The sequence below is a fragment of the Pithys albifrons genome, chromosome 2 (assembly GCF_047495875.1).
Source record: "Pithys albifrons albifrons isolate INPA30051 chromosome 2, PitAlb_v1, whole genome shotgun sequence".
NCBI lineage: Eukaryota > Metazoa > Chordata > Aves > Passeriformes > Thamnophilidae > Pithys > Pithys albifrons.
Genome location: NC_092459.1, coordinates 74,612,804 through 74,634,782, shown reverse-complemented (window position 1 = coordinate 74,634,782; position 21,979 = coordinate 74,612,804). Strand labels below are relative to the sequence as shown.

Genomic DNA, 21,979 nt, shown 5'->3' with positions numbered 1-21,979 from the left:
CTTCAAAGCAAAAATACTAAAACACCAAATCCTATTCGTCTCTGATGTTCTCGTCTTTTCTTTCATATTCATTGAACCTCCACATTACTCTTCAGTATTAAACTAATAGCTTTTATAGAAAGCTTTACAGTTTTAATGTACTTATTGACATGTGCATGTAAACTAAATAAGAGTGATTGGAAGCAAAGGAGTTTGGCATTAGCTCAATGACAGATTTATCAAATATAACCTCCAAATAGGCAAGCTCATCTTGCAATATACACAAAATAAAAAACAAGATTAACTTATCCCTTAGACTAAAGTGCTGTTTATACAGTGCAAGAGGCCTAAACCTCTATGTTCTCTTACTGGAAAATCTTCATATTCTCTTATTGACAAATCTCCATGTTCTCTTATTAATATGATGACATAATCTGGTAAAATCTGTCTACTTCTATGTTAACTGATCTTTGGGGATTTTTTGGTTAACACTTTTTGCTTGGTTTTTTGGTTGGTTTTCTGGTTGTTTTTGCTTGTTTGGATTTTTTGTTTGGTCTGGGGCTTTTTTTGTTTTTGTGGGGGTTTCTTGGGGGTTTTGTGTGGTTGGTTTTGTTTTAGTTTGGGTTTTTTTTGGTTGGTTGTTTTGTTTTGTTGGGTTCTTTTTTTGGGCGGGGGTGGGGGGGGGAGAAGTCTGAGCAAAAATAACCAACATCTATCGGGGATTTGATGATGTTACACCAAACTTCTTTAAAGCCCAATGTAAGCCTTAAAATGTACCATTTTGTGGGACAGCTTTCAGACACAAAGCTTACATCTGGACGTATTGGGGTGGGTCCATGCAGCTCAGTGAATACTCCTCAGCTTTCCTCAGCATTCTGGAGAGCAGATACCCCAGAGAAATGCTCACATGTCACATTTTAGCCCTCAGTATCCTCTGTGCATCAGGGATATGATAACTTTGGAGACCTGTTAATATGACTCTAATTACTGTTAATAGTGTGAGCTCATGAAGGAGTTGGTTCTTTGTAGAAAGTTTCTTTGTCTTTATGTATCCACAACAAGAAGAGTAACCAGCAGATTCTCTGAGGGATTCTTGGTGCTGGCTCAAAGCTGACCTCTGACTTGGCAAGGAGGTGGCGGGTATGGGCAGTCTGTTTTTCCTACAGCCTGAGAGATGATGGGGAAGTGGAAAGAATGGTAAGCTGTGAGCAATGAGATTAAAACCCCAGAAATTACAGAAGAGGAAACAATAGAAGGGGAATTGTTTAAGGACTGGCAGAAAGGAGAATGTGGAGGACACACAGGAAAGTATCATCTGGGGAGGGAGAAGATGAAGAGGCTGTTGTGGTGGGAGTTATAGTGCCCCTTGCCCCCAGACCAACCCAGGCTTGGCAGGGAAGCTAAGACATCCAGCAAAGAATAGCAATATTGATATCGAACCCCTCAAGATCTGAATCAAACTCTGCAATTTTTTTTAGTTGGTAATCAGTAGCTCTCTCTGGACAGTTATGATTAAGCAATTGCACTGTGAACTTGCACGCTTGTCTAATCTTTTGTTTGAAGGAAAAGAGACTACCCCAAGGTGAATGGGTTGTCTGGACTAGAGCCGCCAGGAGTGAAGTCAGCAGGACTGGAGGGAAGGTAATTCCCAGCAGTGGGAGATTGTGACCGACTCAGGGACTCCCTACTCAAAACGGACCCCAGACTGCATAGGAGGGAAGAACTGAACCCGTGGACAGCTCACCACGAGCAGCGAGGGGTGTAACTAGCGAATAGGGGGCTCAGGACTAATTGATAGTTATGGCATTCATAACCAAAGAATGCGGATGTCTTTGCTTGTGAAGATGTATAAACAGTGTAACGTTTGGATGCCCAGGGACCACCAGTCTTATGGGTGTTACCTCCCAGCTCCCCGCTGTGTGCAAACCAGGATAAAACACGGGAAACACGGAAACGCCTTCACGGGAACAAATCATACACACCTCAGTGTGCAAACTGGCGCTGCGAGTTCCCGTCGAGGACAGTGCCATTGCCCTCGGAGCTCATCCCACGGCCCGACTTCCCTGCCCAAGGGGATATCACTGCCCAGGGAGCTATCACGGCCAGGGGGGTTTATCCCTGCCCAGGGAGCTATCCCGGCCCGGGGGGGCTTATCCCTGCCCAGGGAGCTATCCCGGCCCGGGGGGGCTTATCCCTGCCCAGGGAGCTATCCCGGCCCGGGGGGGTTTATCTCTGCCCAGGGAGCTATCCCGGCCCGGGGAGCTAATCCGGCCCAAGGAGCTACCCCAGCACAAGGGGCTATCCCTGCCCAGGGGATATCCCGGCCCCGGGAGGCCCCGCACGTGGGCCTTGTTTTGGGCGCAGCGGCCGCGCGCGGGGAAGGGCCGGGGCTGCCGGCCGCGCGCCGCCGCGCCTGCGCGGGGAGGCGGTGCTCGCGTGGGTCCCGGCGCGCCTGCGCTGCTGGTGCTGTGCGGTGAGGGCGGGCGGGGCTGGGCCGAGCCGGGCCCGCGCACCGGGGCCTGTTCGCTCCCGCCGCTCAGCGCCGAGCCCGGGCCGGCAGCGAGGCAGGGGGGTCACCCCGCACGGGATGTCGCAGACTGCCATGTCCGAGACCTACGGTAGGAGCCAGGGCCGGGGCTGGGGCGAGGGGATCCTCCTCTCCCTTCTCCCCTCCCGGGGAGAGGGCCCCGGGCCAGGCGGTGTCCCCCGAGGAGAGGAGAGGGAAGGGAGCCGGTGCGGCGTGAGGACTCGGCGGGTCCTGCTGCTCGGGGCCCCGCAGCGCCTGCCCCGCTCGTGTTTTATCCGGGAGCGGCCCGAGTTATCCCGCAGCGTGAGGAGGTACCGGCTTAGGCACCGCCGGCTGTGCCCCGGGGGGTTCAGAAGGGCAGTGCCCGTCCTCTGGCTCTGCGAGAAGCTGCCTGTCTCCTCAGCTGGAGCTTGTGTGCGCTTCAGAGGGTCGGGTTAAGGTTTCGGCCCTGTTGTCTTAGAAAGGCAGGCACCAAAAAGAGTTGGCTGTGGGGGTGATTTGGCGTGGATGTGTCACCGCTGCTGGTAGGAAAACATCCCTTGGAGTAAGTCGGAGCGCAGGCACTGACAGGGTGTGTCAGCGCCTCGCTGGGAAGCATCAAAGAGAAGTGAGGAGTCGGAGAGGTGAGCAGAGCTGGTGTTGCTGGCTAGGTGGAGGAGATCAGAAGCAACTGAATAGTATTCATTTTTCTTCTTTATAATTTTGCTTGAAACAACTCTCCTTAAATAGATTTTGGTTTTCTCCCATTTCCGTACCATAATATTTTGCAGTATAAAGATGCTGGTGCACATGTAAACATACTCAGTCCGTGAGAGTAAGACCAGAATTGAGGGCTGGTAACACTTTCATGTGTCATTTTCTAGCTTTGTTTGTTGTGATGTCTTCTCTGAGCATGTTTGGGCACTGGAACAGGCTCCTCAGGGAAGTGGTCACAGCCCCAAGCCTGTCTGAGCATTCGGACAACATTCACAGGAACATGTGTGATGCTTGGGGTGTCCTGCACAAGACCAGGGGTGGGACTCAGTGGTCCAGATGGGTCCCTTCCAATTCAGAATATTCTGTGATTCCTCAGTAGCGGTTCAGACTTGAGCTGGATTCGCATCCTCTTGCTTTTAGAGCAGAGTCTTGAAAATAGGCAGTAGTTTGGATAATTAAAGCAAAATTGGACACAACAACTCTGCCAACTGTGAGGAAGGCTGGCATGGCCATCAGGAGTTCTTACTAGTAGGCTGACTGACTTGATTGTTTCTCCTATGTAAATCAGTTTATTTTCAAGACTCTGGATACAGTGCTTGATGTTTTGTTCTGCTGCTCAGTGTGTTGGTGCACAGCAAGTGCACAGAATTAGGAGGCTAAACGAGGCAAGAATATGGTGCAGCCCTTGAAGTGCAAACATTGGGATACTAAGACCCTGCGTCTTTTGTCCATACGTCTTAGAAACATGTAAAATTTATCTGTAAAGAGATGTGCTTTGTAGATCTAGATTTCAGTTTGAACAAGTTCTTCATGCTCTAAACCCTTTTGATCAAGAACTGGGGTCACTTTGGCTGAGCTTGCAGTGGGATTGGTGGTCTCTGAGCGTATGGGTTGGTAGAAAACCAGAGATGACAGGATTTCAGTAGTGCTCCTCTTTTGATGCTGTAATACTAAGTGCACTAAATAGATGACTGGCATCTTAAGCAAGAACATTTCAACATTTTTTGCATTGTTTCAGTGATGCAGCACAGAGATTGTAAGCTCACTGTAGCTGTTGATACTTCCTGATTATTTTGGTGTCCTAGAAAAACAAGGCCTTGGAAATGGAAGGTTTGCAGCTGTGGATTGTTCCTTTTGAACAACCTGACATTACCCTTTTGAGTTTCCATGTCTGTCCTATGCATACACAATCTACAAAAAATTCTGAGCCAGAATGCTTGAGAGTGTCAAGTTTTAGAGAAGAGAGAATAAAAACCAAGTTATAGCATAAAATCTAAGTGGCCATATCACCTCTGACTGTACTCAGGATCTGATTTTGCAGTGTCCTGTCCACATATGTAGTGTCCCCGTTGACAGATCAAAGTACACAGTACAACGTGACAAAATCACCGATCTTCTGTGCTTGATGAACTTTGTGGGATTTAATGTGCTCACTGTCCTAACAAAGAGTGGTTTGTTTCTGACCAGCTGTAATGTGAGGATAAGAGAAGTGTTAGGGCAGTTTCCCGTGGTGAGTGAGACCAGTGGTCACTGTATCCCCTCGGCGCTGGAATCCCTGGAGCTTCTGCCCTTGGAGATGCTCTGCTCCTGAATTGGATTTTTCTTCTTGTCACCTGAATTATGACCCAGTCTGATTATGTAACCTCAAGCTTTTCATCCCATACAGACAGGCTCAGGAAGCTAGCTGGTGGTTGGGTTGGTATGATTTTTTTGGCTTTTGTTTGTTTGGGGTTGTTTTACAGTGTCATTTTGCTGTCTGACTTTTATATGACTTGGATTTTGCTGTGAGGTTTCAACTTGCCATTGAAAGGGGGGTGCTTTTTTTTCTCAATCTGTGGGGATTAAAGAGCTTTTCCTCTGGTCAGTCCTTTCTTCATTACCAACCTCAAGTAACTTACATGTCTTCTCCTGGGTTTCTTTTCCTCCCTGAGTTTCTTCCTCTGTGTCAAGTTCTGTGCTTTGAAGCTTTTCTGTTCCCTCACTTTTGACAGCTGTTTCTGACCCTTAGTGAGATTCTTATCTCTTCCCTATTTTCAAACCAAGTTCTGTAGCTTCTCAGTCTTGACACTAAATTTTGTTCACAATTTGTATTTTCTCTCCTGTCAGTCTATTTCATGAGTTCTGTATCTTCGCTTCTTAGCTTTCTAATCTGTTTATCCCTTTCCTATGTGTTTATTTCCCTTACAAAATGCCAGAACCAAACCAAACATGAAGACAAGATAACTCCATGAATTTTGAGGCTGGGTTTGGAAGGAACATTCTACTGCTGCTTTTGGAATAGAAAGGTCATTCTTTAAGAAGTATCTTTTAGCACTGGAAACACATCTCTAGAAAAATTATTTTTACTCAGTATTTCTGAGAAGCAGTGGTATTTCTGGAGATAGTTATGGTATAGCAACATGTATGGTATAGCAACATGCATGTTTTAGCCTGCCTTCCAGGGCAAAATATATGTTTTGGTAAATACAGACTGACATAAAAATGGCTTATCGTTAACAGGTAAATGCAAAGCAGCCTTTGGGTTTTAAGTGGCACAAGGATAGAAGAAAGGCTGTACAACCTTTTAATAAATGCAATATGTAAGACTCAAGTCAATTCTCTTCACTCCCTCCTTCCCTGTGTTTTCTCCACTAGTATCTACTGCTCCAAGTCTGGTCACATAAGTTTATCACTCTGTCATTTTCAGAGAATGTTTAGTCTTTCCATCCATTTGAAAATAATTCTTTTTGGTGTGGACAATTTGGTTCGTGCTTTTCTTGCCAACCCATCCCCTGTCACTTACCTGCATTTATTACCCTGGCCTCCAGTTTGTACCAAATCTGTCCTTATTTCTTAGGAAACAGAGCTCTTTTGCTTGTAAGGAAGCAGATCTTCCCTCTTTCAAGTATTCATTATGTGAATTGGAATAGAGTCAGATTTATCTGTTCTACCTGTTTATCTTGTTAACTTAGGGTTAGCAAGATGGAGGTGGGTCCTCTTTTCTCTCATTTTGAGGCAGCATGTGCCAGTAGGAATGCTTCAGAGCTCTCTTGACTTCTGCAAAATAGATAATAACAAGGAGACCTTTTCTTCCCCCATGGCATGAATGAGAGTGAATATAAATTCTACTCTTTAGTGGGGAGTTGCAAGAAGATTCAGGAAAGTTCAGGAAAGATATTGAGGTGCTGGAGCGGGTCCAGAGAAGAGCAACAAGGCTGGTGAAGGGGCTGGAGCACAAGCCCTATGGGGAGAGGCTGAGGGAGCTAGGGTTGTTTAGTCTGGAGAAGAGGAGGCTCAGAGGTGACCTCATCACTGTCTAGAACTACCTGAAGGGAAGTTCTAGCCAGGTGGGGGCTGGTCTCTTCTCCCAGGCACTCAGCAATAGGACAAGGGGGCACGATGGGCTCAAGCTCTGTCAGGGGAAATTTAAGTTGGAGATCAGAAAAAAATTCTTTCCAGAGAGAGGAATCAGGCATTGGAATGGGCTGCCCAGAGAGGTGGTGGATTCACCATCCCTGGAGGTTTTTAAACTGAGCTTGGACGTGGCACTGAGTGCCATGGTCTAGTAAATGGACTGGAGTTGGACCAAGGGTTGGACTTGATGATCTCAGAGGTCTTTTCCAACCCAAGTGATTCTATGATTCCATGAAGATTGAATTGAGATTGAGGATATAACTTGTTCTCTTTCCCCATCCCCCACCCCACCCCACTGTATTAACAAGCATCTAAGAAACAATTTAATTCTCATTGCAGTTTAAACACTAAGCTCCATTATCTCAAAACCTGTTCAATTATTCCTTCTGCTGGAGCAGCCTTCAGTCAAGGGAGGTGGTTGGATGTCTGGGGGTGGTTTCCACATGAACCGTCTGTTTTTGCTTGTACTTGACTCAAAGCCCACAATTGTCTCTCCTCTCCTTTCCCCTCAGCTCACATCTCACCTCCCCAAAAGGAAAAATCAAATGCCAAAGACAGCAACCAACATGGAATGTATGTAGTTTAGCTGCTTTTATTGTTGGTGCATCTTTAGTGTAAACCCACAGTTTCACTCCTTTTCACCTGTATTAGAACCTAAGTTTTGTTTCCTGCACCCGCTACCCAGTTTGGGATCAACTGAGGCATGTGGCTCACAGAGGGGAGTAAACTGATTCTTTATATTGCTTTATTTCTTCGAACACCCATGCTATGCTATGGTTTTTGTCTTTATGCTTTCTGTAGCGCAGGCCTTGTAACCCTTTTTCCTTTTGGCACAGAGCTCAGTTTTGCCCTAAATCCTTTCTGTACAAAGGTGATCTTATTTACAGGCAAAGTACTTCAGCTTTTCTGGACCTTTTCAGTAGCCAGCACGGCAGCAAACATTTGTAACATTTGAATGATGTTTCTTTTCAGCTTTTCTGTGAAGGAGGAACAACAGAATTGATTCAAAAGAAAAGTTTCACTAGGGTGACAGCCTTGGCAGCTGACTGGAATGCTGGAGCTCAGAGCTGCTTTGTCAATTGAAAGGAAAAAAAAAAAAAGCTGTGAAATAAAGTGACTTAACTCCTCTGGGAAGAGGACACCCAAAAGAAAATCTAGAGCAATTAAGAAGTAGTGCAAACACTAGAATGTGAGTTGCATTTAGTGAAGGTGCAAGGAATGAATATGTTAAAGTTCTTACCAAGTTTGAGTGCACAGCTGGTCTAAAAGAAGCTTCCGTCCAGTCTCGTTTGGCTTCTGTGTTTCTGGTCTGTGCTAAATTTTTAGAGACATCTATGCAGCTTGAAGAGAAGACATTTCATGTCCTAAATCAAGCACTAAAATAAGTCATAAAAATTGATGTGGTACCTGTTATCATGCAGAATGACATTATAAGAAAAAAGTTCCAGAATAACAAAATGAAAAATTATCTCCCTGTTCTTACCTGGTATTACCTTACTCATTAATATGCCAGGCTGTCAACTTAAAAGCTTGTTCAATCTAGGCATTTTTGACTCTTGGTATTGGCAAAGCCTTTTTCTTGCCCTTCCTTACATTTGATTAAATGTGCAAAGTATTTCATACTTCCTGAACCTTTTTTCCGGTGCTTGTGGGTAAACTGTTAACGTAAGTTCTGAAAGCCTTTTGCTAGTTCGAACAATTCATATAAACCTATAGTTTAAACTGATGGAAGCAGAGTTGTGTTTGTGAATGTAACATCTCGGTCTTTAGCCTTCTTCGATGCAGAGTTGTTTTAATTTTTTTTTATTAGAAGATTCTGATATTTCCATTCTATGGTGGAATAAAACACATTTGCCTTAGTTTCATACTGTGAGCAAGTGAATTGTAACTGCAGTTTCAAGTTTCACCTTGGAGAGCCTGTTTGCTGTTTTGCCAGAGGGAAATTTATTTTTTGTCTACTAAGTAAGCAGGCATTGAACTGGCTTCTAAGTGATTTGCTAGTAGGAAAGATTCCCTTTAAAGTTGTCTTGCACAAGAGATTCTTCACAGGAATTGTTGGTCTATTATAAAGTGCTGATATAATGTTACCAGTTTAAAGACATGAATATAAAATCCCCAAGTATCACTCTTGCTTTCAGAGCAAAATATGAAGCACCTCAACTTAAAACACCTCAGAGAAAACACACTGCTGTTCTGAAGCTCTTCCAGTTCAGTCCCTGACAGCGCCATCCTTGTCCCAGTGTTTCATGGCCCACAGCCTGTCTGTGCAGAACAGAGCAGAGTTAAATGTGCTGCTCAGTGTGGGTTTGTGGGTTGCACAGATGTGGCTTCCTGAGTCATGTTTAACCACCGGTGCTTAGAGACACAGTGCAGATTGGGGGAGGAACAGAGTTCCGGGTTTATTCTCTTCCTGTTTGAGGTTGACAGTAGCTGTTGTACTACAACAATAGTGTGAGTCTTCTGTGGGGGAAAAAATGATGGTAAACTTGAATTTTACAGTTGTTTTTAACAGGAAAATTTGACAAACAGCATTCACCAGATGCACAGTGCAACTGGTTTAAACTGTATTTCAGATTTATATTTGGAAACACGGAAGATGCCAGAAACAGGTTATTTTAATTGTGTCTCAGAACACTTCGCATTTTGAGAAACCCTGAAAGTGGTAAAAGCAGTGAGATTGCACACACCCACGACAGTTTAAATATACAAAATGGTATACAAGGCAGCTAACCAGTGATATTTTCCATAAAAATTGATACTTGTTTTTCTTTGAGATTAATTTTTTCTTAACCTGACACTTTGGGGCTACTTATGATATCTGCATTTCATACTAACAGTGAAGACCTGATCGAATGAAGCGTTCTCAGCCTCAGCATGTTTTGCACTTGAGATGACACAAAGGGCCCTTCTTTACAGGAGATAACACACAAAATTTTCACAACCTGAAGGAAAACCCTTTTTGTAACTAATTCTTTCTTTTATCCAGAAAGCATGAGCAGCTGGGCGGGGGCGTGAAAAATAAGAGGAGTGAACAGAATGTTTGAGCATGTAAATGGTTACATTTCATAAGCAAGAAACAACAATCCTTTTCTGAGAAGAGTAGGATACAGAATCTATAGCAAGTCTTTTACAACATTTGAGACAAAAATCATGCAAAGGCAAAATGTAAAACAGCAGAAATCCTTAGTAAAACACTATTTAATTTTAAGTATGAAAAAAATCTGGAAGATAGGTGAAGACAAAGGGTGGTAGATCTGTAGTCTACAGGTCTTCCCAGGACCTGTAGTCCTCTGTTTTGTTACTGACAGTAACAAACAGTGGGAATTTTCTTAGCGTTTGAGAAACTTGCTTGCTCCTTTCACCATTGCAGGGGATGTTTCTGATACACCATAACAAGTAATTCCTGCATGAAACGGAATGAACACATCCATTTTCTGTCCATCTTAAGTTCAAAATTCTGAAAACTAAATATTCAAATGAGGTTCTGATAGAGTATTGTATTAGTGCTTTCACTTGCCTGGCATGATCTAATTTTCTTTTCATTGTGCCATCCCCTGGGCCAATATCTGTGTAACCCATTTGACAGCTTTGGGCACTATTAATAGAATGTTTTTATTTTTGTTGATGCTGCAAAGTTAATTCTTTTCCTTGTGTGCCTACAAGATGTCTTCTGGAGACCTGCTGTGTTTATAAAAGAAACTGTGTAATAAAGTTAAAAAAATCTGCTGCTGGTAGAAAAATAAATAGCAAATAATGCAGGAATTGTAAACGTTGCCTTGGTGGTGATATATTGGGGGAACCAATTGTAAACTTTCTTATCACAGTTTATTAGTTTTGAGAGCAGTAAGACAGGAAAGGTTTCTTCAGTCTTTAGTGTAACTAAAGCAGATTTGGGGAGGGGGCACTGAAGCATTACATGGAACTATTAAAACAGTACAAATGGGCCATATATCTTGGATACGTCTTACCAATGAACACCAATGTAAATGGCTCATAAATTGGAAAGGTAAAGTGCCACAAATACCTGTGTCTGAATTTTCAGTGTGGAGGAAATGTGAAAACAGGCATCCCAGAATAAAAATTACCTCTTCCCTTTAAATTTTGTAGAAAGATATTTTAGTTGGCCCAGCTTTACATGGATTAAGTCAAAGTCCAAATATTAAACAGTTACATAGAGAAGTTCAAATTAATGTGAATAAAATAAATTAAAAATAAAAATACAAAAATATAGAGATTTTTTAAAATTACATCATTATATAGGGCATTTGTAGTGGCTCTAGTTAGTAGCTTACATACACTTTAAACGGGTTTAATTTTAATTGAATTCAGATTCAGCCATTTCCATCTCTTTTTTCCATCTTCTATTTTTATAAACAAACAGCTTTGTAACATCTCTATTGAACAGACAAGGTTATTCTTCAGATTTATTGTTATTTTGCTACTTTTGTCATCTGTTGCCTTCCCTTTAAAATGACAGCTACTAGAGAATAGCTGGCTTGTGACAAACATGTGAGCGTGTACTATAATTTAATAAAAATTTTTATCTTTCAATCTTCAGATTTCCTGTTTAAGTTCTTGGTCATAGGAAATGCTGGAACTGGAAAGTCCTGTTTGCTACACCAATTCATTGAGAAGAAATGTAAGTGAATATGTGAAGCACAGTAAGAGTTTTCTATTGCTTTGTACCACTCTGCCTTGTGTGGAAGTTCCTGTAATTCTCTTATTTGTGTAGGTGAGGATTTTGGCTAAGAATTATGTCCAGAACCATGCTGTAAGTCTTTATTGCTCACTGTTTGCCTCTAATCAAAAGCCTAATATGGAACATTATTCTCTGTTACTCTCAAATGAGTCAGTCTAAACACTGACTGACTTTTTGTGAGAGTTACATCTTGCAGCTATAACCTTCCCTATATACATAGTAAAAACTTGGATCTCTTAGGAAAAACAATGAAAGAAAAGTTGAATTGCTTGAGCAGATCTAGAAAGCCTCTGGTATCTTTCTAAATAATTAGTCATGCTGTTTGATTTGTTAAGGACTTTGTTCTGTGGTAAATACCAGTAGAGATTCCATTGTGAATGTTGTTTAGTCACGAACAGATAATGTAAAAGAAAATTTTCTGTTGGGTAGTGCATTCGGCATCATGATTGAAAAAAACCAGTATGCTCTTAGAAACCTTTGTAAATCTAAGGTGACTGTTATCTTTCTCAATAAAATGGTAATTCCCCTTATCTCTTGAGGAATATGTTGGGGTAATGTGTAACCACTAAGGAAAACAGGGTGATTCTATGATTGAACTTGAGACATGGCATTGCTTCCAGCAAGGGCAATTGTGTGTTGTTGAGAATCTGTGGTATCAACAACATATTTAGTCCAAGTATCTTAACTTTGTGCTTTAAAGAAGAAGCAGCTCTTGCACATTCATGGACAAGACTGCCCTTTTTTTCTGTTTTTCCATGAATTTTGTACTGAAATAGCATTAAAAAAAGTGTACAAAAGGTATCTTGCCATTTATTAAAGTGAACTGGAACTTCTCCAAAGCAGGCCCTTCCAGAAGTAATTTTGAATTGAATAAGCAGTTAAAAGGTTGTAAAAATGTTTATTTCTGTGTGCTGGCAGTAGACTTGAGTGGCACTGAATTTGATGGTTCAGGAAGTAATTTGTAATTTGAACATTGAGGAGTTTTGTTTATATCTGAATTTTCTTATTGTAAAAACCTTTTATTCACTCTAAATGTTCTCCAAATAACTCTGGGTTTATTTCTTGGTTTTTTTATAGTCAAAGATGACTCAAATCATACTATAGGAGTGGAATTTGGTTCAAAGATCATAAATGTTGGTGGTAAATATGTAAAATTGCAGATATGGGATACAGCAGGACAAGAGAGATTCAGGTATGCTTTCTGATTTTATTGTTTGCTACTAAATTTTCACTGAGCGTGTTGGCTGTTATTTACCCCTGCTTATAAATACCCATAGTCTCTTGGTCAGTGGAATCCTTTGTCTGCTTTCATGTTAGCAGCTAGGCCAGATCTTCCAACTTGGGCACAGCAACACAGGTCCACTGATTTTGGTAAAGCAGTGCTGCCTTGCAGGATCTGAGGTTCTGCCCTTTCTCTCATCAGGTATTTTCTCTTAAGGTATATGAGTGGCATAGGTGGCTAAAAGCTTGTTCACCAGCCAAACTCAATTGTTCTTTTTAACTAAGTGTGTGTACTTAACTGCGTTTAGAAGACTTTCTGTTGGTTGGAATAAGTAAATGCCAGGAACTTGTAAGCTGTTCAAAATCTGCATGAAAACAATTGCATGTAATAGTTCAGTTTCATTAGAGGAGAAAAAACCCAATCAAATTCATTTGGGTAAATACACTTCTAGAAACACTGAGATATCATAAGTTTCTTAAAGACAAAGCAATCTGTTTGTCAGCCTAGAATTGATGCCTAAAATTCCTGCAAAAAGGCTCTCAAGACAGCATTAATGAAGTAAGATAGAGAAGTACCTTTATTTAGAAGCTTTTAGGTACACACCACGAAACATGCACACCCCTGATCAGAGATGTTACAGTTTGTGTAACCTCCAGCCATTGGCATATATGTTATCTATGGCCAGCTTGGGAGTACCAGTTTTCCTTGGTGCCCATCCATAACAGAGAGGCTCTGGGCCCTCTCTATTGTTTTGTCTTGAAGCTATCTTGGAACTGTTTCTTCAAAACACCATGACCTTGGGAAGGCTTAAGAGGAAGCTTAAGAATGTGTGGGAAAGTGTTTTAGTAACTTCTAATACCACTTTATGTGTGAGCAACCCAGGAAGACCTACATAATTTTGAAAATCTATGAAGTACACACTAAAACCTTAAGCATCAGAATCACCACTTTCAGTGCTGTATTTTAACTGTATTCTACATCTGAAGCGTAGGTCAAACTCAGTAAAAATCCAATTTATTCTTGAGTACGTTCACCATCAAATAGGACATAATTTTTTATATATTCTTGAGGGTTCAAGTGTGTATTGGGGATTTGTTTGGTTTGGGAGAGGGGACGGTTAACAAAGGTGAGTATGATGGTAGAAGTCTGAGTAATTGGCACAGCAATCCAGGTAAATGTTCTCAATTAGACAAGTTCCGTGGATATACCTCTGACTAGGTAAAGCTGGGCAGTGATACGTAGTGTTCATTATGAGATCTCTTATCAGCCCTCAGTTCTGTATCTGATCATATAGTACAGTGATAGGTATACCATCAGCAGCGCGCAGGTGATAATGGAGTTGGAGAATCCCTGTACAACAGCTCTATTTAGTAAAAATGCTTCATCAGAATCCTAGTTGAAAATAGACTGCTGCTGCACAGCTGATAATGTAGTCTAAAAAATGTTTTATTTAAAAAATGCAAATGAGAATTGTGTTTCAGAATATAGATTGTATTATATAGATTGTATTATGGAATGGCCTGCCCAGAGAGATGGTGGACTCCCCATCCCTGGTGGTTTTTTAACTGAGATTGGCCGTGGCACTGAGTGCCATGATCTGGTAAATGGACTGGAGTTGGACCAAGGGTTGGACGTGATGATCTCTGAGGTCTTTTCCAACCCAGTCAATGCTATGATATTAACCGAGATTTTAAACAATGAAAACACCACAGAAATGTATATCTGTAATTCTGTTTCAGGTCTGTAACAAGAAGTTACTATAGAGGTGCTGCAGGTGCTTTGCTTGTCTATGATATAACCAGGTAAGAAAGCTAGCAGCTCTTTGAATTAATGCATAATGATTCCTCCCCAAGTACCTAATCCTCTAATGGAAAATGAGCAAGAAGAAAAGAAAGTGGAAAAAGTACTTCTGTTTCAGTACATATTTGAGTTTTGGAACTTGCTTACCTAAGATACTGTGAATGCCAGAAATGTAAACAGTCCTAAGGTGTTTAGGCAAATACATGTGTAGTGGCCCACCAGTAGTTGGTCTAATTATGGTGGGCCACGTGCAACCACTGGCTCAGCAAACCTCACCACAGAAACCAAGAGAAGACCTCAGCCACCTTTAACCAAGGCAGTACACACTTATTTGTGGAAAGTGCTGATTAGCATGCTGGTATAGTAGGTCATCCTCTGGAGGAAATAGCACTGCATACACACTCTGTGACTGTATCACAAAATGCTGTTCATTTCTGGATCTTGTAGTATTTTAATATTATAGGAAGCCAGTAAAATACCTTACCATTACACATCTGCGTTTTCCTGCCACCATTGACTGATACTTGCCATATCAGTTTTGTGTTGTTTAATGTGATTCAGTACATCTGTTGCTTGTTGCCCTGTGAGTGGACTGTTCTCTCAGGAGTCTTTGAAATCTGTTCTGTGCTTAAGGTCAGTTGGGCTCAGCTGTCAGCCTTGCTGCTTGGAGGCTTTCTCTCTGCCCACTGCTGCAGTGGCTAGTGAACGATGTGTGCAGAGTGACTGCCTGCAATAGAGGTCTTGGCACAGATGGGAGAGTTCATACCTGCAACTCTGCACCAGCCTAGTAAATCCTTACCATTCCACCTGAAATTTTGGGTATCACTAGAATTCTAAGTTAAACAATAACTCATTCTGTTATCCCAAAACTTCATGCACAAAAGGCTGAAACTAGATTAAAACTTAAAATTTTAGCTTTTCGCAGTAGCAAGATATTTTATAATTGTATGTGTGTTTATATATTGTGGTCAATTTAATTTTGCTTTTTAAAAACTTAAGCTTTTAAATAGTTTCATGAAGGAATTTGATAGTCTTCCCAGTTCATCATTGGCACATTGAGATGTGTAGGTGCCTTGCCTGATTAGCAACAGTTTGTTGTTTGCTACAAACACAGATTTGCCATCTGAGTTTTATTGCAGTGGTCTGTTCACGAGAAATGAGTGTGTTCTAAGAAAGGATGTCATTTTTCTACATAGCCGGGAAACCTACAATGCACTTACTAACTGGCTGACAGATGCAAGAATGTTAGCAAGTCAAAATATTGTGATAATACTGTGTGGAAACAAAAAGGATCTTGATGCAGATCGTGAAGTTACTTTTTTAGAAGCATCCCGGTTTGCACAAGAAAATGGTAAGTAGTACAAAATCTTCATGGAGCATTCAAAGATGTATAATACTTAAAATAAATTTTTTGTGCACTTAGGGTGTACCTTACCTGCTGTACCTTGTCCACAGAAAAGAGTTCTGTCAGTACAGAAGGCACAGAGAGACAGTGCCTGTAGTGAAAGCTATATGTACTATTTTAAATCTCATTACTGGTGATTCTTCCAGTCACATCTGCTAATAAAGTATACCTTCTGTGTGGAAATACATTCCCTAGGGAATGTAACAACTTCAGGTATTGCCTTACCTCCAAAGGGCTGAGGAGAAGAGAACATGATTTCCTATTTTTCAGCATCTTAGTCTCTGTAGATAATAAACAAGGTTGTGTAGGGTACTGCCATCAGCAAAATCTGGTTTTGCTTTCATAAATCAATTGCACTCTTTTCTCCCAGCTCTGGTTACTAGCTTTGCTTTTGCATATAGCTTCTGTTAGTGGGAAACTGTATGAAAGTTGTTGGTTTCATGCCCTATCTTGCATGTGCAGTCCAGGTTATTATCTTTGGATTCCAGCTTTCTAAGGTTGATGTGTAAATTTCAGAGGGCGTTTTTTTGTGGTTTTGCCATCAGAAGTTAATTCTTTGGAACATACTGTCTGACTGTAGAGCTAGTAAGAATATTCTTATTACTCCTAGCTTTCATACTTTGAACTACTCTATCTGGTATTTCAGACTTGTTTTAAAATTGGTTTCTTTTGGTGTCAAATGCAGAGCTGATGTTCTTGGAAACAAGTGCTCTAACAGGAGAAAATGTTGAAGAGGCCTTTGTACAGTGTGCAAGAAAAATACTCAATAAAATTGAATCAGGTAAATTAAGCTTATATTCTTTTTTGTTTGTCTCTCTGAAAACTAATAAAAGTACACAGGAAAATATTACTATTCAAGGTTCTCTAATAGAATTAACTAAAAAACTCCAAAATTTCATTGTTTTAAAATTGTTTCTGTTTTGTTTTAATAGGAATGGATGTCTAAGTGAGATCTGTCTATCTAAAAAGGGGTGGTGTGAACTGTGAATGTTTTTGTACGGTGTTGACCTTAACAGTCAGCTCTGACTGTAGGCTGTGTGTTCTGTGTGGGTTGCTGCATCCCTACAAATATCAAGCCTGACAACAGACAGTTTTTGTAATGCAGAATAAAAAACTAATATCAGGGCAGACATAACTTTTAATTCTGCTTCTCATATATAGCCCAAAATGCAATCAAGAGAATTTGAACAGAAATACTAAAAACGTCAGGGATGTTTCCTAGCAACTGTGTTTTTCTGGAGTGACCTTCCTGCTTCTCAGTTGAAACCATTTTTACTTTTGCAGATCTAGAAATATACCAGAAGCTTCTCAGTGCAAGTGGGCAGGTTTCTGTCAGAGACAGGTTTCTGTGTGTTAGGTGTCATTGCAGCTAATTTGCATTCCAGTTTTCCTCTTTTCTAGCTGCTTGATATCTTCAAAATTTTTCAGTATTGGCCATATTGAAAAGCCTGTCTCAAATTCTAATTACATGTTTTGAATGCCAAACACAGATCTGTAGATGAAAATGTTATTTTCACAAGAATTTCCTGGTTACTGCATCCATCAATGCCAGGCAGCAGCTTTCACTTTTAATAAACAAACAAAAGGAACACAAACAAACCCAAAATCCAAATGAAAATGTATACTAAGTTTCTCAAGATACTGTAGTTCAAGGACTGATTTAAAGAGGCATTACCATGGCAGAAGTAAATCCTGTTTTCTGTGAATTGCTCCTGCTTTCTTTGTGCCAGCACACACACATTGAATCATGGAAAATGGAGACTGGAAAGAACCTATGGAGGTCTCTAGTCCAGCTGCCTGTTTAAAGTGATTTCATGTTCAAAACAAGAGCAAACTGTCCATGGCTTGTCAAGCATGCTTTGAGTTGCCCCAGGAACAGATTTCACAGCCCCTCTGGGCAACACGTCCCAGTGCTGGCCAGTTCCTGCTATCTACCTAGTCAGTCCCCCATCCTTGTGCTTGTTTATGTTCCATCACAGGTGCAGAGCACTGCATGTGTAGTTGCTGAATTTAATGATGTTTCTGCTGTCCTCTTCCTGTATCCCAGCCAAGGTCTTTTCTTAATGATAGCTCTGACTCCCGAGCTGTCCACTGGTCCCTTCAGTGCAGTGTCGTGTGCTAACTTAGAAAGGGCTCGTGTGTGTGCCATGAACCTGAATAAGTGATCTGAACTGTTCAGAGGCATTGTTGGTTGGTGGTTGGTTGGTTGGGTTTTTAAGACTAAGTATTTCTAACCTTGGCCAGACCACCATACAGCCATGAGAACACTTCTGAAGGCGCAGGGTATAGAGGAGACAGAAATGGATAACAGAGGTAGGGAAGGCTGATCATATTCTCCAGGGGGAGTTCTACAGGAAGTCTTTCTGTCAGATTGATCCATTTTTGTTTGGCTTGGGTATCTGCAGTACTATTTTCTTTGCATATACACCTCTGAAAGGTTTTTAACTGTTCTCAGAAAACATTTCAGGCCTTTCTTTTGTTAGAAGTGGTTAGTGCAAATACATTTCTTGTTGCATCCTAACTCTGAGGCAGATTGCTTTGTCATTATGATTAAGGGCATTACAGGAGAAAATTATTGGGTTTGAATTTGCCTAAAAGCAAACAGAGTCGAGATAGTCTCTTTGTAACTAGATCAAAATATAATTAAGCATTTTTTAATATAATGTTGTTGGCTAATTTGGAATATATTATGTGCACATTATCTGTGTTCTTGTGGCCATTTTCTTTCTCATCAGGAGAATTGGATCCAGAAAGAATGGGCTCAGGTATTCAGTATGGAGATGCTGCCTTGAGACAGCTGAGATCACCACGTCGAGCACAAGCACAAAGTGCTCAAGAATGTGGGTGTTAGAGAAACAAAACACAAAATCCCAAATACTTACTTTAGATACAGAAGGTAAGGTTACAAAAATTTTGGGGTGATGGGTGAATTACCATATTTCATGGATGTGCTGTATTGAGTGCTTGGCTGTTTCACAATTAGCCTGTAAAGTTACATAGAATCTATTGAAATTACACACAGTAGAATGGATTGGGCTTTTTATACTTCAATTTATCTTCTCTCATCTGCCCACTGAAGCAAGACTAGTGGTGTTACTGAACTATTTCTAGATATTGCTTACTCTGAGTAATATTGCAGGAAACAATAATTCTTTGTTCCTGAAGTACATTATAGGCCTGATTGCTACCTAATGCACTGTATAGAAAGTGACTTGATTCTGCTGTATTGTGAACCAACACCAGTAGAAATGAGAATTCACAAAATGTATGGTACAGAACGTTGTCTTAAGCTACTATAAAGTCTTTCCTGAAAACATGAGGCTCCAACACTGAGACTTGAAAATTAAAGATAATTCTGGATTTCTAACTTCCACTGACTTTTTCCTTTACCTAAAAGCAGCCTGAAGTTATTCTGATTCCTGTCTGCTGTTAGCAGAAATGTAAAGAAGAGAATACTAGTATTTGCTGCTTAAGCAGTGTTGTCATGTAAAGTAGCTGCTCTAGGGCTGTTGCAGCCTATGAAACAGGTGTGCAGTCTTCCTACTTCTAAGATCAAGTTGGTGGTTAGTTTTTCTTATAAAGGGTTGTCCTTAAGACACCTCTCAGTATTTGTTGGATTTTACCTAACTCCTTGCAGCATGCAGTGGCATACTGTCCTTTCTCCCTGTGTACTTAATTATTCTGATATAAATAATCCTGATTTCTGTAGTGCAAGGACAGTGATATCAAATTAAATCAGTACTGCAGGCACAGTTACTCCATCATTTTTACTGTATTCATTTTTCAGCTTGAGCAGTACACACCAGCAGAAGCTTTATAGAATGTTAAATAAGGCAGAATATCATAATTGTACATGCTCATATTTTGTTCTAGGAGCTTGGCTCCCAATTAAAGCTTAGAATTTTAAATAATGGATAAGAATCCTTGAACTGCTTTTGGTATAAAATACCACTCTTCACCTAAGAGACTGCTGGGAAAGGGTTTTAATTTAGTTCAGCTTTAGTATGCTCTACAGAAATGATTTATTGATCTTATTTCGGGAGCTGAGTTTTCAAATTGATTGTATGTGGGTAATTGATGGAGTTCTTCTGTACTTTACAGCTGTCCTTGCAAATGGTGTTTGAAGAAACAGAAAAGCTTGAAGGCTATGCATTTTTAAAAGCATCTTTCCTCTATCTCCAACCAGAGCAGACCTCTGCTGCCAAAAAGGTGTACCCTGTGGTGTGGGGCAGGAATGTGCACGACACACAAGTCTGCAAAGTGAACTTGATAGTTTGGTGAACAATATTAAGACTTACCTGTATGTAAACATTTTCCATTACCTGTTTTGGTTCTTTCACCTCTAGTTTAAAGCATTGCAATGTACTGTAAATAATGTAACAGTAAATTTACAAAGCATGGTATACTTATGTATGCTGATAGAATGTTGCACTACAAGCAGTTTAATATTTTATTTTTTTATCATATAAACAAATTTAACTGAGGTAGGCTTTGTCATGTTTGTTTGTTGCACAATAGGTTTTATTTACAACCTGAATTAGAAAACCACTGGCAACTGTCAGTGAGAGGTTGTTGGTTTATTTTTTCCTACTTAGTTTGCTACATTCTAACAAGCTGCTGCCAGGATCGATTCTCAGCCTGTGTTTGGACCCATACTCATGTATACCAACATGTCCAGTTGAAAAAGGAAAGTTAAAGCACAAGAGCATTGCAAGAGTGCTACACAGAGCTATACCATCTTTTCTTGAAATTAGAATTGTGTTACTCCCTTTGTTCTGACATTTTTGGTTCAAATGGATGCTTATCTGAAAAGTGTACACCTTAGGTTGTCTCTGAATAAAACAGAATTAAAGTATGCTTTGTACATGAAAAGCCTGGGTTTAGTTTTAAAAAGGATGTTGGGTCCAAAAACTTTCATGTTATCTCCCTCCTCTGATTGTTGTATTTAGAATTGGATTTGTTACATAACTGATAACAATTAGTGCCAAGGAGTGTTCTTTTCCTGGTAAGAGTGTGAAGTGTTTTGTGAAGCAGCTTAACTGTGCTTTTACAGAACATCAGAGAACTCCAAAGAAACTCATCTGTCTTAATCCTCAGTCAACTCAGTTTGGCTTTCAGAACTGCAAGAAATTACCAAAAGCAAGTCCTCTGGAATAGAAGTTAGGTGGAGTTGCTTCCTCCACCACTCCAAATAACCAATTAACTGTGTTGTGTTTTGTGTCTGCCACAGTTGGGTAGGGTGTTGGGATGCTGGGAAAAGATGAGGTACTGGGGAGTCTGTTCCACCCCTCACCACAACCCAGTTGGGTTTCTTGGCACACTGACAAAAGCTGAACACTTACCAGCTGGGGCATAGCACAAGTAAAGCTAAAGGTCTTGTCACTGTTAAAATGGTTGAAGTGATGTTGGCTGTTGATTGAAACTTCTTTCCCTTATTACAGTAGCAGTTGAAAAGAGCAGGGGACTGTTACTTGATTCTGTTACTTTTAAATAAAAATTTCAGGGGTTTGACAGGGATATTCTTGTACTTCTGTCCCTTTCCCTTTACATACAAGAATGGCCTCTTTTGTATACTTGGTTCTTATGATCATTTAGGTCAAGTGTCTGTGGTTTAAAAAGCAGTTTTGTTCTTTTAGTAACTGTGTTAAGCTGTCCTGCTCCTCCCTGGAAGAAAAGAATAGTGTCATTATAATGAGTTTGGACATGGTTTTACCATTTTTTAATGTATACTCTTACTGTATACACATTAACCTTGTTAATGTGCATGCTTTGTAGTTTCTCAGCCTTTTATGCTGCATATCTTGCTGATGTTCTGAAAGAAACTTTCTAAAATAGCAACAACTCTGAAGAAATACTGTTGGAAGCAATAGCTCTCACCAGTGCAAGCTCTATTGTTTACTTTTGCTCCTCTGAGGGTCTTTCATTTCTAAAAATAAACATCAAGTCAATATCAGCCCTGGAGTAGATTTGAAGCTTTAGCATTAGAGTTGACACAGCAAACCAAACGTGGCTCACTTAAAACAGTAAGTGATAAATAGGTGATGTATGTTTTTAGGGTAAAATTCTTAACCAAAGCAAGATGACTGGGAGTGTTACATGAAATACCACCAGGTACCTATATCTGAGGATTCACTGGATGTGGAGCTTTGGCTGTTCAGACCTTTAAGAGTTTTAAATGTCTTATTAAAGCCTGTGTCTTGCCTTTTCATGAGTCTGTTGGCCTACACTATTTCATTTAATGCTTGTATCTAGCACCAA

General features: G+C 40.6%; 1 protein-coding gene across 1 annotated transcript; it reads left to right on the top strand.

Annotated features, from left to right (window-relative positions):
• The first annotated feature begins 2,430 nt into the window (after positions 1-2,430).
• RAB4A (RAB4A, member RAS oncogene family) lies at positions 2,431-21,927 on the top strand. Its single transcript, XM_071549541.1, has 8 exons — positions 2,431-2,597; positions 11,154-11,234; positions 12,372-12,486; positions 14,256-14,318; positions 15,513-15,667; positions 16,407-16,502; positions 18,457-18,617; positions 19,823-21,927. Exons 1-7 carry the CDS (start codon positions 2,567-2,569, stop codon positions 18,570-18,572), a joined length of 657 nt encoding a protein of 218 aa, XP_071405642.1. The 5' UTR covers positions 2,431-2,566; the 3' UTR covers positions 18,573-18,617; positions 19,823-21,927.
• Positions 21,928-21,979: the final 52 nt, after the last annotated feature.

Bases quoted from the DNA above. Each gene is read 5' to 3' on its own strand.
- RAB4A (XM_071549541.1), top strand. From the start codon at position 2,567: ATGTCGCAGACTGCCATGTCCGAGACCTACG. The intron at 12,487-14,255 runs GTATGCTTTCTG...ATTCTGTTTCAG, and splicing joins GCAGGACAAGAGAGATTCAG to GTCTGTAACAAGAAGTTACT. The intron at 16,503-18,456 runs GTAAATTAAGCT...CTTTCTCATCAG, and splicing joins ACTCAATAAAATTGAATCAG to GAGAATTGGATCCAGAAAGA.